Source organism: Dermacentor silvarum, chromosome 3 (genome assembly GCF_013339745.2).
Source record: "Dermacentor silvarum isolate Dsil-2018 chromosome 3, BIME_Dsil_1.4, whole genome shotgun sequence".
Lineage (NCBI taxonomy): Eukaryota > Metazoa > Arthropoda > Arachnida > Ixodida > Ixodidae > Dermacentor > Dermacentor silvarum.
The window spans coordinates 183007136-183022436 of record NC_051156.1 but is presented as its reverse complement, the minus strand read 5'-3'; the positions used below and the strand labels follow the sequence as shown (position 1 = coordinate 183022436).

The 15301-nt window shown below is 51.2% G+C and overlaps 1 protein-coding gene across 1 annotated transcript in view; it reads right to left on the bottom strand.

Annotated features, from left to right (window-relative positions):
• The window catches only part of LOC125944409 (microtubule-associated protein futsch-like), a 94652-nt gene that overhangs the window by 40790 nt on the left and 38561 nt on the right, over window positions 1-15301 (bottom strand). The window contains exons 12-14 of the mRNA XM_049664864.1: window positions 11809-13210; window positions 7429-11685; window positions 3799-3978 (exon numbers count right to left, since the gene is read on the bottom strand). Of these exons, the coding sequence (XP_049520821.1) occupies window positions 3799-3978; window positions 7429-11685; window positions 11809-13210 (5839 nt within the window). The remainder of the gene's footprint in view (window positions 1-3798; window positions 3979-7428; window positions 11686-11808; window positions 13211-15301) is intronic.

Genomic DNA, 15301 nt, shown 5'->3' with positions numbered 1-15301 from the left:
TAGTACCCACTCCGAACCTATTTCAGTGGTTTTTGAGTGTTAATGTTTTAACTGGGTCATTGTCATTTTAGGTGGCTGTTTCATGACCTACATGACACGCAGTGTCATGACATTCATGTCATGACCTTTCATTTATGTTCGTCATACAATGTTGTTATAGTATGCCAATTTTGGTACATACACGAGTTAACGAAACTGACCATGAGAGCACCAAGACCTAGGCAGCTGTTTCATGACTTACATGACACACATGTGATGACCTATCATCTATGTTCGTCATACTCTTGTCATACTATGCCAATTTTGGTAAATACCAAGTTAACGAAACGACCAGGAGAGCACCAAGACGTAGGTGGCTAGATAGATAGATATATACTGTCAAAGTGGCAAATGTTCGCCAAGAAATGCTTCGCGTTTAAATTTGGCCGCATATCTGCTTGCTTCGCTGCCAATGACGTCGAAAGCTGATAGTCTTCTGCCGTCCCTGATACGTAACACCCTCTCTTCTCCTCCCTCCCACCCCTCATGTTCTTTCCCTCCCCTCTCACTCCTCCCATGATGGATGCAATGGACGCCAACCTTCCTTTCTCTCAACGAACCACTTAGTGGGTTTTGCTGAATTCAATTCAAATTTCCCGAGTTCGCCCTGCTCTCGCGCCATCTGGTGACGTAAAGCCGCTACAGAGCTGATCAGTCGGCTGGTTCTTAACGCGTAGCGTCTCTTCGACACCATTTCTAACGCGTTGATTTTTATTTACTAACGTAAAAACCAGTCCCACGCTGCGTATCACTCATGTTTCTCATCATCAGCCTGTATTCATGTCCACTACTGGACACAATATGTATCCCTCAAATATGAGGTTTCCTTTACGCCGTGTATGACCCCGTGCCACCAGTGCTAGTAGCTCGCTTGGTTCTGGCCGGGCGGTTGAATCAAGTGAGAGACAGACAGATAGACAGACAGACAAAGTTTTATCGTCTTTAAAATTACTAGCGGGAACTTTGGCGCGTGTTTGCGAGCTGCAAGCATGACGGTTGCCAGCGTTGGAATGATGGGCTCTCATTCACTACATGTATATAGATGCCTGCCGCGTGAGCCGAGAACTATGTATGCTCCAACCCCTCTGCACTTTCCTCCTCTCCACGATGTGTCAGGCTGTTTTGCGGTGACACACACCACACACACACACACACACACACACACACACACACCACACACACACACAACACACACACACACACACACACACACACACACACACCACACGCACGCACGCACGCACACACACACACACACACACGCACGCACACACACACACACACACACACACACACACACACACACACACACACACACACACACACACACACACACACACACACACACACACACACACACACACACACACACACACACACACACACACACACACACACACACACACACACACACACGACTTCTCGAGCACGCAGAACGTAGAGGCGGGCTTTATAAGAACGGTTAGTGTTACTGTGCATAACGGAGCCAGATACAGTAACTCCAAGATTGTGATGATTTACAATGGCATTCCCTTCGAAACGGGGCGGCGACTAAGTCACCTAGCATGCTTGAGATAATCAGGTATTATATATACATGTATTTCATTCTAGCACATTGCCTCTCTCATGGATATTTTATGTCTTCATTAAAACCTCTGTCTGTATATTGTACAGGTTCCCTATGGTCTGGAATGTTCTTACCATACCTTCCCTGCTTTTTTTCCCACCAATACTGTAGACGTCCCTGGCATAATTATCTCTACTGCTGACCAATAAATGCTTCCATCCGCTTTGGATCCCAGGCGTTTCTGGAAGGCTTCCCACGGATTTCGCCGGGTGAATACCTTGGCAAGTTGCTCCGGCATGTCTTTGTCATCAGGTAGTCAGTTCGGGCCTCAAATAGAAGGCACATGCCCTTAGTCATATTGTACAAACTTTCCCTTCCGATATTATTTCCGGTAATTATGAATCTCCATGGTCTGTTTCCCCCCCCCCCCCCCCCCCCATCCTTTGCATCCAGTTTACCGTCTTTATTTCTCTCACTTCATTTTTGATGACTCCGGGTTGTCTACTAACACTTTCAACTACCCTGTACCTGGTTGCCAACTTTCCCGACTTCTTCCTCCAGTTTATGTCCCCGCGGTAAAAATATAAGTGCACTTTAGGCGCCCATTTCTTTTCATCCATGTTCGAGACTTTATTCAAAACTAATTTTGGTCGCATTTCTCTGACCTCAGAAGAAGCCCAACCCACATCACCTTGCACTGCCAAATTCGTGGTTTTACCATTGGTCCCCAAAGCCTGTCGGCCCACCAACCTCTGGTGAATCTCCAATCCCAACAATATTTCTGATTCAATTAACAAAGCACATAATTACTCCTTTCCAGATTCCTCGCACCACCACTTAATTATTGTAGCTACAAAGTCATCTATGTTTCATTACTGCTACATCCCGGTTTGCCTTGATCCTCGGATTATATTGGTGGATGTCTGAGTACGTCATTCTTTCATTTATGTATTACACCTAGGTACTTTTTATTGCTTGACTATGGGTATGACTTGATGCTGAATTGATATCATTTCATTACTCGTCTCTTCATTAAATACCATATTTACCGATTTCTCAGAGCTAAAATTAAGGCCTAGATATGTCACTTCATTGCCACACGTATTCGCAGGTGTCCTTAAATCGCTTGCACTATTCGATAGTGGCACTAGATCATCCGCATGTATCAGTCCAGAGACTCTCTGTTGCACCCTTTGCCCATTATGGATGTAAGATAAATCAGAACTTAATTCCCTGTTTTCTAGTCGTATTTCTATACCGTTAACACAAAGCGTGAGCAGCAATGCACAAAGGGAATCCTTGGCTCAGTCCTCGGTGAATGTCCACTTGTTCTTTGAATTTCTGATCTTCCCATACGATTTGTACTCGGTTGTTCTTAGCAACTCCACGAAATAATCATCTATGTCGTTGTGCTTGAGAATATCCCATAGCAATTTCCTGCCTACGTTGTCGTAAGCTCCTTTAAAATGTAGAAATTCTATCCATAAAGGTCTGTTTTGAGCTATTGAAATCTCTTTGCACTGAAGTAGTACACAGATATCATCTAGGCGTCTGCCTGACCTGAACACATTTTGTAGTTGCCCGAATATATTATTTTTTGCGACCCAATTTGACAAATTTAATTTTATGGCTTGCACTGATATTCATATATCCCCGACGTTACTGTAACTGGTCTGTACGAGCAAGTTTAATCTTTATCACTTATGCCTTTACAGATAAGCTTCATACGGTTTTCAAGGCACCCAATAAAACACTTCCACGACTCTCGACGCCGTGTTGAGCTTGTATAAACAAACAGATGATTTCAATAATAACAAAACATCGTCAATACTTTGTGTTCTAGAGTGAGATCAGGCAGCGAAGGTAAATTTTACCGTTTATTTCTTGATAGAGAGCAAATGGCAATCGCGAATTCAAAGCGACCAAAGCGGGCGGCCTGCATGTTCGCTACCATGTTGTTACGCAATCACGGTAGCCGGCGGAAGATGCTGCTCGCACTTCCGGGTGGCGAACGAGAACTTCTTGCACCGGCGACAGGACACGCGACGGTGACGGATCGCCCTGTGCGACGGCCAAAGCTTTCGTTCTAATGGATAACGACCATCGATTGGAATTTCAGTTTGCCCTGTAATCTACTAATATAACGCGTCGGCATCAGGAATGTGCGATGAGAGAAAAAATTGCAAGAAAACCTGAGGTAGGCCGCTTCGCTGTTGCAGAACGATGTCGAACACTCGTACACGCCAGAGCCCGTCGGTATTGGCGGTGGCGGTGGCGGGGGCGGCGGCCGTGGTGGTGGTGGTGGTGGTTTCGAAGTGGTTGTCTTTCTTCTCGACTCTGTACTGGTCGTTCTCATTCCGGTCGTCCACCGACTGCGCGTGTAAATTCTTACGCTGTCAGTAGTTGCGCCAACCCAGTGCGAAACCCACACGGCGGATAGAGCGCGAAATGTACAGTTCTCTGAAGAGGGCACCGAGAGCTGCAACGAGCACGTACCCATGACAAGGGACCTTGTTTCCTCTAGCGCGCGAAAAATACATATTTTCCTTAGAACCATGCTCTACACTTTAACTTTTATAGGTCGACCACGCACATTTCCGTTTAAGAAAGAAAACAAGAAATCAGGCAAGTTTACACTCGGTCGCGCAAAGCTTAGGCACAGCGAAGCGTACTGGCTGCTACTGCTAGGTATGAATTCGGTTGCTGCTAGGTCTTAACTTGGTTTAACTTAACTACGCATGTTGGAAGTTATTCTCGAGCGATCATCTTCGTGGGTACCTTCCCTTTCGCGACATTTCGCGTGACTAGCGCTGGACGCGTGGGCGCCTACGAGCGACAGCGCTCCTGGCACGCCACAAACGCAGGCAGGCTAACCAAGTTTGGTACAGTGCCAAGAACGCTGCTGCTTGCCGACGCCGAACGCGTTGGAGGCTAGCCGCTCGATATCAATCAGCCAGCTTCGCTGTGTCTTGAGCTTTGCGCGGCCTAGTGCAAGCTTCCGATTTTTTTTAAAGACGATAGTCTTTCTTGGGGAACTTAAACGCTGAAAATTTGGTCTGTCTGTCTGTCTGTCTGTCTGTCTGTTTGTCTGTCTGTCACCCGATTCAGCCGCCCGGCCAAAGTTGGACCACTTGCTTACCGCCCACACTACTTAAACTGGTACGGCTGTTCATACTTGTGAACGTTATCGATCACAAAGTAAATATTTCGCATATCTGAGGCGCAACATCACTAGGTAAGTATTAGGAGGTGTGTTCCTTTAATAGAAAATACATAGATACGTAACTGTAAAGACCCTAGTTTCTTAAGCTGCGCTGAAAATGCCATGCTATGCGCGCCGACGAAGGACGTTCCCCGACTGCGCGCCGACGAGCGCCCTCTGCCATGGAGGAAGGAAACCCTCTGCACAAGCTCATGTTTCCCGATGTATTGCCAGATGGCGTCCATGTCTCACGCAGCGCCTCCTCAATTTTATCAATGCCAGCCAGATGCGGCCGATTCAACATAAAGGAAGCGCTGTCTGAGGCAGGGCAAAACATAAATGGCCGCTTGATGAAATAATGCGGTAAAATGAAATCTGTTCAAACAAACCTTCATGCCAGGACGGAAATGGTACGAGAACAGCATCACGGGTGGCCGCGGATCAGACCAGCACTCATGTAGTACGGCCGGCAGAAGACTATCGTCTTTCGACGACATTTGCAGCGAAGCACGCAGATACGCGGCAAAATTTTTTTTTCTCCTGGCTCAGCGCGCCGCGGAGAGAAGAGAGGCAGGCGTCGGGAAGGCAGAGAGCTAGCGAGGAGGAGACCGCGTGCGTCCTCCTCCTTTTCTTTAGGGTTGCCATGGCTACCACGGCTACGAACCACAAATTACGGCTGGCTTAAACAGCTTCGCTGTTAAAACAAATTACGTCATTCGAACAAAACACGTGTTCACAGGAAGATGGAGACTTGAAATGATCAACAAGGGATGTTTCGTCGCTGCATGTAGAGGCATATGAAGTTCTCATTATAGACATCATCATCATCATGCTGGCGCCAACATTCTGACAAGGAGATTTGTGTTCGTAGAAGAAGAGTCCCCTTATCAGTGGCGTGAGACGTACCTAGTTCAATCAAACTTGTTGCTGGGCTAGTCGGTTCATGCCATACTGTTGACCATATGGTCGCTTAGCTCAAAAGAAAAAAAAAGGGACGGGGTCAAGGGAGCGCCAATTGGCGCTCCCCTTGCCCTTGCCAATTGGCGTTCAGTCCGTTCCTCCATTTTTTGTGCTAAGCGACCATATGGTCAACGGTATGAAGTACCTCGTTCAGTGACATCGCCAGGTTTTGTTGTTTTTTCAGGGGGAGGGATGCACCCACCTGACTGCGGACGACGAGAGGGAGGAAGGGAGAGGGTTTGGAAGGCCACATACTAACAGATAAATTTCAGGGGTGGGGGGAAGGAGCACAGGCCTGGAATGCCACCCCCTGGCTACGCCACGGACCCTGTTCGACGAGGGGTCTCTCCCGTCGTAAACTGTGTTCGAACCATTTGTCTTGACCTTGCCTCAGGCAAAGGGACATGACAGGGACAAGTTTCCTCGTCGAAACGTTGGCTCAGACGCGCCTTGTTCGAATACGGTTGATGCCAGAGTTGCTGGTGAAACAAAGGGCGAACGTCTGAAAGGGCCCCACGAGGACACACTCCTTCGTGTTGTGGTCGCTTGTAGTCGTATGTTGACAGGCACCGCACTTGTCACGTATACAGAGAGAAAACCTCAATTCTCTTTATGTGATTGACTTATGTGGAATTGCTGCCTTTTTCTTTCTTCTTTTTTTCTTCTAAATACGGACAGTGATAGCTTGTCGCATGACTGATTGCTTTGCTTGCTAGTCGACAAGCATGCTTGTCGCATTGACAACGCGCGCTTCCAGATCTTGGATTCCATGCTTGTCGTGAGCTAGTACAAGCTGTTGCCGAAGGCAAAGTTTCTGTGAAATGAGTCTCCGGGGCTGCCTTCCGGCTGGATCACACTGCACTGTATATATAGACTCATGCCCGTCTAAGACTTGAACACACTGTACAGACTCATTCCCATCTAAGTCTTGCTAAGTGAACCATATATCATGTGCCTTACCTGTCAAAAACCGTCAAAAGCTCTGCATACTGCGATTTCATGAACCGCTTATCAAAGAGAAAGGAAAATTCATTCACACATGTTACAGTACAGATGTTATCGTGCATCACCACACACAGGAATTTTGGATATTGCCCCTTCGGTCATCTGTCGAACTACACCGCAATGCACCACCCTAGATCAAAGGGCAACATTAAAAAAATAATAAGAAGAACATCGGCCGAACTTCAACAACTTTCAGTTAGCAAATGTCGATTAGGTACTCCTTTCTAATAATATACGAATTTGCGACACTTAGTCGCCACTTCTCTTGTGCGTTATCGCAGCGTTTTGGTCAGGTATAAAACAGCAATAACGCAGCAGGGAAGTTACGACTAAGGACCATAAATGGCTGTGCTATTAAAAGGGAGAACCCTCTTGGCATTGCTGAAAGTTCAAACTCGGCCTATCTGTTGAACTATAATTTATTAAAAATGCCGTCCATTGATGAACGTTGGTGCATTGCGGTGAAATTCGACATGTGACCAAAGGGGCAACGTCCAAATTTCTAGACCTGTTCACCCAGCACATCTAAATTTACAGATGGACGTTTAGTTTCGCTAGGAAACCCTTTTTAGGATTCTGCATGAAACTCGCATAAACTTTAGCGAAACGTAAGCTTGACTCTTATTGGTCTACAGAGTAGGAACAGCCATCGTACCTGCTCAAAGTTGTCTCCCACGTTACGATAGGCGTCAGCAGTGTGGATAGCACCGTTGTATCCTCCGGCTGAGACGGCGCCTTGGCGATAATGAAATAGAGAGCCAGGACGGCGATCATCACGATGCACACGGCTAACAGAAGCAGGCAAACGACGATGAGCGCCATGTTGCCCTCCTTCTGCGCCACGACAACTTCTCCTGCACCTTTGCGGGCGCCCTTCTTTCCTTTCCTTTTCTTCTTCTTGCCCTTCTTGCCCTTCTTTCCCTTAGACTTCTTGCCTTTTTTTGAAGCATCTTTGTCTTCTGGTATCTCAGGTCCTTTGACCACGGTCTCAGCCACAACCCCGACTCCCCCCGCAGGCACTAACGGGGACACGTCTTCTGCCAGCAACTGGGTCATCCTAGGATAGTCGGAGGCCGTCGCCATTGCCATTCCGGGGCCTTCCGGCCGTGATGGACGCCGGGGAGCCACCTCGGCCACCGGCTGGAAAGGGACACTGGGCTCCGCGACTATTATCGGTACTGCCTGAGGCGAGCCTCCTGGCACCGCCTGAACTCCCGCTGCTAAAACAGCGGCCACTTCCTCCTTGCTGGGTCTCCTTTTCGAGCCAGCTTTCTCGGCTTTAGCATGAGACTTCGAGCCCTTCTTGCCCTTCTTCTTGGGCTTTCCTTTCTTAGACTCGTGGGCCTCCTCCACAGTCGGAGCGCCACCGGTAGTCGATGGCAGAGCTTCTACTTTTACGGGGACAGGCTGCCCGACTGATGCGCCTGCGGGAGCTCCTGTGGCGTCCTTTTTGCCCTTTTTGCCCTTTTTGCCCTTTTTGCCCTTTTTCTCATGCTTTCCTTTCTTAGACTTATGGGCCTTCTCGGCAGTCGAAGCACCAGCGCTAGTCGACAGTGGAGCTTCGACTTTTGCTGGGACAGGCTGCTCGACTGATGCGCCTACAGGGGGGGCTCCAGTGGCGTCGTACTGCATGGCAGCCGAGGTTGCAGCGGGCAGCGTCGCCGCCGACGATGCAGTGAGGCTGGTGCCGGGAGACGTGACGCCGGTCGTCCCGCTCGTCGGGCTCTGAACGGATGGCGTGGCAGGCGCGCTTATCAGCGCGCCCGCCGGCGTGAGCACCGACTTGCCCTTGGGTCTCTTCTTTTTCTTCTTCTTTTTAGGGTCTTGTGGCTTGGGCGGCCTGCTCTCTTTGAGCGAAATACTCTGCGGACAAATGCGCACAATGCTGGCCCGTCGACCTGGCAAAGGCGGAGACGGGACGAGCGACGGAGTGGGTCTAATGACCGAGGCTCGGCGACCTATCTGGCTGGTGGACCACTTCATCCCGCGGGACGGCTCGCATGTCGGAGGCGAACTCATGCCCCAACGATACGTGGAGAAGAACATCTCGCGTACGAAGCTCGGCATAGTCGACGTGGACCACTTGAACGTGGTCTGCTCCGCGGTACCGGCCTCTGGTTCCTTGTGCTGCTTCGCCCTGAGGGCTTTCTTAAGCTTCTCCGCATGACGAGCGGTGGCAGTGTCCAAGTCCACCTCCCCGGGCACACTAGGCACGACTTCTTCCTCCGGTGGAAGTGCACCCTCTCTCTTGGGCGCAGAAACTGACCGCCGCCCCGCAGGTGACTGCAGCTTGAGCGGCAGTGAAGCGGCTCCTTCGAAGACTTCCAGGTACTCTTCCAGCTCTTGCGCTCCGGCCGGTACACTCAGGGATTGCCTCGCTTTTTTCCCGGCTGGCTTGTGCTCGATCTCTTCTCCGGCGGCAGCGCTGTCTAACGTGGGCGGCACAGCTGGAGGCGCGCTTGGCAGGGCAGGTGGAACCTGCTTTTGGGCTGTGTCAAGTGCCGGCTGTACAAGCGGCTTCGCGCTGCCATCCACCAGCTCATCAAGTTGTTTGGACCTCCTCCTTGAATCGGACGACCCCTTCATTATGCTTCGCTTCGGGACCGGAAGCTCCGAGGTCAATTCGGTCGTCTTGCAGGTCAGTTCGGCCGTTTTGTCTCCAGCGGCAGTGTGCTCGTCGAGCTTCTTTTCTCCTGTCGAGCTTCGACCAACGAGGCTTCGACGACCCTGCTGGTGCTCGAGCGCAATCTGACCGATCGTACCAGTCTCCACTTCAATTTTTTTCACGGAACCCTTCGGCTGCTGTCGCTTATCCTTGTGTTTCTTTTTTCCTTTCTTCTTATGCCCCTTCTCCGGTGATCCAATATGCGACGCTGTGTGCTTCTCGGATACAGATGTAAGCACGCTCTTTTCCGCGTCGCCTTTTTCTTTGGACTTCTTTTTCTTTCCGCCAGGTTTCTTTTTCTTTTGCCCTTTCTTCGACGCGCTTTCTTTGCCGGAACTCGGCGTACTCTTTCCCACCTCTTTGATCGCTTCCCCTACCGGCACCTTCTCTGCTTCCTTTTCCGGCGCGCTTGCAGCAGCTTTGTCCACGCCATGGTCTTCACCTTCTGGCTTCTTCCAGGGCGCAATCCTGGACTCCACGGTCTTATCACCTTCCGCCACGTCCAGGGCAGTGACAGCCGTCCTCTCCACAAGATGACCGTCGCCTCCGTCTTTCAGCTTCTTTTTGTCGCGCTTAGGTTTCTCCCGAGCCGCCATTTCAGGCTCCTTCTCTTCGCGCGGCAAGTCAGCGGAAGTCGCCGTCTCCCCTTTCTCGGTATGCTTCCCGTCCACAGCAGCTGGCAGAGCCCCTCCAGTTTCACGGTCGATAGGAACGTCGCCGGGAGCCTCTTTGTCTGGGCTAATCGGTTCTACTGCTTCGATCTCTTTCACCAGTGCCTCCTCCATTTCGGCCAGAATCTCACGCGCGCCTTCAGCATGATGCTCGGGGTAGTCGTCGTCGTTGTCGGGAGACTTTTGGTCATCGAAATCCAGGGGCGGTGATTTTACCACAACCGGAAGTGACTCTTCAACGATGCCCAAATTTTTGAACTCACCCTTGGCCATATGCTCAAGCACTCCGGCTTGCTTTTTCTTTTGAACTGCGTCGTCCTCCTGTTCTTGGCCTTTCGCTTTCATCATAGCCTCGTCAACTGGAGGCTCCAGCTCTGCCTTGGTTTCCTTTTTCTCGGGCGCTTTCTTCGGCTTCTTTTTCTTTTTTTCGACGGCGCCAGGCGGAGAAACTTCAGCGTCGGCCTGCTCCTCGCCTTCTTTCTTCCACGCCTTCTCTGCCTGCTTCGACATCTTCCTCTGCTTCTCCCCGGCAGCACCGGAAGTAGTCGCTTCCGGGGCGCTAGATTTTCGGCGCTTTGATAAGAGCGTCGTTCCCTCCATTTGCGTCTTTTCTTCCTCCTGAGCAGATTTTTTCTTCTTCTTCTTCTTTCGCTTCTTCTCTGCGCCAGTGCCAGTCGAAGACACCGCCTCCTCAGTGCCGGATTTTCGGCGTTTTGACTTTAGTGTGGTTTCGTCCAATTCCGTTTTCTCCGTTTTCTCTTCTGCCTGAGCAGACTTAGCTTTTTTCTTCTTCTCTGCACCAGTACCAGTCGAAGACACCGCCTCTCCAGTGCCGGATTTTCGGCGTTTCGACTTAAGTGTGGTTTCGTCCAATTCCGTTTTCTCCGTTTTCTCTTCTTCCTGAGCAGACTTAGCTCCTTTCTTCTTCTCTGCGCCAGTACCAGTCGAAGACACCGCCTCTCTAGTGCCGGATTTCCGACGTTCTGACTTCAGTGTGGTTACTTCCATGTCCGTTTTCTCTTCTTCCTGAGCAGACTTGTTAGATTTTCTTTTCTTCTTCTTCTTAGTCGTGCCAGTAGAAGTAATCTCCGTGTCAGCTGCCCCGGCCTTCCCTTTTTTCCTGCGTTTAGTCTTCCGTTTCTTATCATCTGCAATAACCTTTACATCGTCTACCTGAGCAGCGAGCGACTCTTCTATTTTGTCCAGAATCCGCGGCACTCCAACAATCGTCTGCTGTCTGAGGGACTCTTCGCTGGGAGCCTTCTTAAGCCGAGCGACCGTTTCCGCTGCTCTGACCTGGTCCACGAGTGACTCTTCCATTCTGTCCAGAATGCCCTGAACACCCTCTGCAGTTTCGCGCTTCAGAGATTCTCCACCAGAAGCCCTTCTAATAGCGGCAGCTAATTCCGCTGCTTTGACCTGGTCCACGAGTGACCCTTCCATCCTGTCTATCCTGTCCAGAATGTCCTGAACATCCTCTGCAGTTTCCCGCTTCAGATATTCTCCACCAGAAGCCCTTCTAATAGCGGCAGCTATTTCCGCTGCTTTGACCTGGTCCACGAGTGACTCTTCCATCCTGTCCAGAATGCCCTGAACATCCTCTGCAGTTTCCGGCTTCAGAGATTCTCCACCAGAAGCCCTTCTGATAGCGGCAGCTATTTCCGCTGCTTTGACCTGGTCCACGAGCGACTCTTCCAACCTGTCCAGAATGTCCGGAATGCCTCCTGCAGTTTCGTACTTCAGAGACTCTCCACCAGAAGCCCTTCTGATGGCGGCGGCTATTTCTGCGGCTTTGATCTGGTCTGTGAGCGAGTCTTCCATCCTGTCCAGAATGCTAGGCACTCCTTCCATCGTTTCACGCCTCAGCGATTCATCACTGGGTGGGGTAACTCTGCCACTCTCATCAACGGGCGCGCCGCCAGGTGGCCTGGCGTCCACGGAAATCGCGAGGGCATCTGCAGTCGGAATTTGACCGCCGACTACACCTCGGCCTGCGGATTCCCGTCGTTTTTGCGCCTTTGGAACTCGCCATGCCCTAGCATACGGATCCCATACCGGCTGCACGGGGCGCAATCCGGGCATGTATCCCCTTGGAACTTGCCACGGAGCGGCATATGCTCCTCTGGGGGGTCCAGGAGGAGGACCCCTGAAGAGCTGGCTGCGGCTGTCGGAGCGCGGTGGAGCAAGCAGCCGTCCGATGATTCTCTCCACGTTCATAGATATGGATCGCAAAAGCGTCCCCTGGCTGCTTCCCGCCGCTGTTGGCCTACTGAACTCGATGTCGATGTTGACCGCACGCTTTCCCGGAGAGACGGGTGAAAGGGCCACGGCGGAAGATACTTCTATGGAAGATGCAGCGTCTGTTGCGGAAAGATCCCTCGGGGAGAGTGGCCTGCCGTGCTTGGTGGTGCTCGGCGCCATTGGGCTGCGGCGTTCGGCAGGTAGGGGCGCGCCGCGACGTATTACCTCGACGGTGACCGAGCTGGAAGTGGACTGGCGATCCGCGTGCACGCCGCCCGCGCCGCCGGCTACCCCGTCACGCTGGGGCGGCGCCGTCGAGGGCTGCTGTCGGCGTCGGGCCATCGGCACAGGGCGTCGTTCGCTCTGCACGCTCGGAGGGACATTGGGCTGACCACAGCGCTGCTCCGCGGCGGCAGCGGCGGCAACGTCGTCATCGCCAGCCTTGGCCACAAAACACGTGGTGTCGCCCATCTCGTACCTCGCCCTGGAAGGACTGGCGTTGCGCTGTCCTCGCAGGAGTGACTGCTTCCTGTCCTTTCCGGCCACCGCACCTGGTGTCTGGGAAGCGGCGGAGCGATGGCGGCGGCGAGCACCTCCTCCCGCGGTCGACTCCGCTGGTGAGCCGTCAGTCGGTGACCTCGCCCTGGACGTCGCGGCTGCGAGACTCGGCCTAAGGTGCGGCTCGAGCTCTGAGGTGTCTCGCCGTCGCTTCGACAGGCGCTCGGGGCTCGCCGTGGAGTGACGTGATCTGACGATTTGAGTCCGTTGCCGTGCGGGCGCGGCGCTGTGGCGTTGCTGCTGGCGGCCGTTGGCGAATCTGTCTTTGGCGTCGCTCATCGTAGATGCAAGGCCTAGTAGACCTGCAAGAATGCTAGGCTGCCGCTTCTCGATTTTTCGAGAGAACGTGAGGCACGCGGGCTCGAGACTGTTTGATGACGATGACTGTGCGTACCGGCCGTACGGTCCCTGCTGTACGGTTGATGATGAGCACAAAGACAGTGGCGCATACCGAACGGAAAGAGGATATTGGCCGAAAACTGAGGGACGTGGTGAAGCTATTCCGAAATTCACAAGATCCTTTCGGTTAATAAAGCTCCTCAGATGACAAGTGCGATTTAAGAGAGCCTATAGTAAAACGACAAGGCGAAATGTTAATGAGACGAGGAAGAAAAGAAAGTGCGACTGAGTAGTCAGATGCAGATCATTGTAACTTCTTCTTTGTCCTTGTGTACTTCACTGTCGCGCGGCGCTTGGGAAACCATGCTCTCGCGGTGGGTTCGTGTTTCCATTCGTGTCTTTTCGCTGCCGGCTGCTTGCTCCGCGATTTCAGCTCCGCCTATTACATGGTGATCAGTGTCCCACGCGTGAACTCGCTTGCTACTTCCATAGCACAAAGATTCCTTAATTGTTACCGGGCGTACGCCTAAATTGGGGGGGCCCTAAGTATTAAACGCACCTGCATTTTACTCGACGGTCGTAGCATTGTATCGCCACGTACACCACGTAAGTCCCGATGTAGATGTCCGCGAAAACTATGTTGTGAATGCAATGTCAGCCTTACCGCGTCCTCTGGTACCCCCAGCGCGCCGCGCACGTTCCAATAACGTGTCGTGAGGTGCGATAACGGTGTCCTTTCTGCCTGGCCATCTACGCGACTTTATGTGGCCTCTAGGGTGGCAAGTGCTCCCAACGCGTGACAGATTAGAGCGGTGGGGTATGGTCCATCTTCGCTGTGTCCCAATTACCCCCTCAAAGAATCCAACAAGCATGTGCTGCTGCAGTGCGTCGTTGCTAGGGTATTTTGGAGGGCCGTACATACTGGTTTCCGTGGCCTTGGAGTAAACCGCTTTATTACAACTGGCTCGTTGCTTACGTGGCCGCTTCGCGCGAATTTTAATTGCAGCGGGGGCCTTTTGTTTATGGCGTAACCACTGCGAGGCAGTTGCCGTGGGACATCGCCGCCGCGCTCTGTTTTCCCTTCTGGAGAGGCTCTACTTTGAGCTACTGTCGTTTCTGTCAAAGGAGTTGTTCTTCCTTGGGTAAGGGGTAGTTCCTTCGACAAAGGTCATGCCGTTTTCTGTCGGTGGCAGATGGACGCGTATGGCTTAATTTTCGACCAGCCTGGTTCTTGTAGCCAGGCCATCAAAAGTATTATGAATGTACATAGTATGTAGGTGCCCGTGATTTCTGTGTGTGCGTGCTCTCGCACTCATGGGAATTTTTGGATACACACATTTAATAGCATCACCACATAATTATGTAATGTCCCTCTGTCACATTATTGTACATGACCTTTATGTACTTGTACAAATTCAACATCATTTTATATAATGCGACAATTAGTTTATTTGCAACTGTGCGTTTCTGTTGGCCTAAGTGGTTATACGGTATAGTGAGGCCATGTGGACTCGGACATTTCTTTGTATACGTGCCATGTATACAATGCTCAGTATTTTGTATATGTTAACATCCTGGTGGTATTGTGCCGTCATACAGTGCTCGTTGGACAGCGCTTAACAACCCCCTGTGTACATAAGCGAAATCTCTGGAAGGTAAGCGTTGAAGTGCTGCCATTGTTCGTTGTTAAAATGGTATTGGCATGATATTTTTAAATATTCGTTTCAGTTGCGCTAAATGAAAGTCCTAGTCCTCTACACCTTATAGGGGAAGAAAATGCTGGCAAGCCTCCGAAGCGCCCTAAATAATTTCATGTTTAATAACCTTGCTACAGCCAGTTTTGGTTTCCTTTCACAGGAGGTTACTGTGTCGCCACGCCATGACACAAAAAATATGGTCACATGGGAGCAGGAGATTGCGAAGTTTTTAGCATACGCTGTGGCTTGCTAAGTCGCCTTATATGCTGCTACTCATTGTGAGGGCCGTTGTAGCAGCATAGGAAACGACCGAGCTTTGAGACGGGGAGAGTGTCAAATAGTCGCGACGTTCTCCTT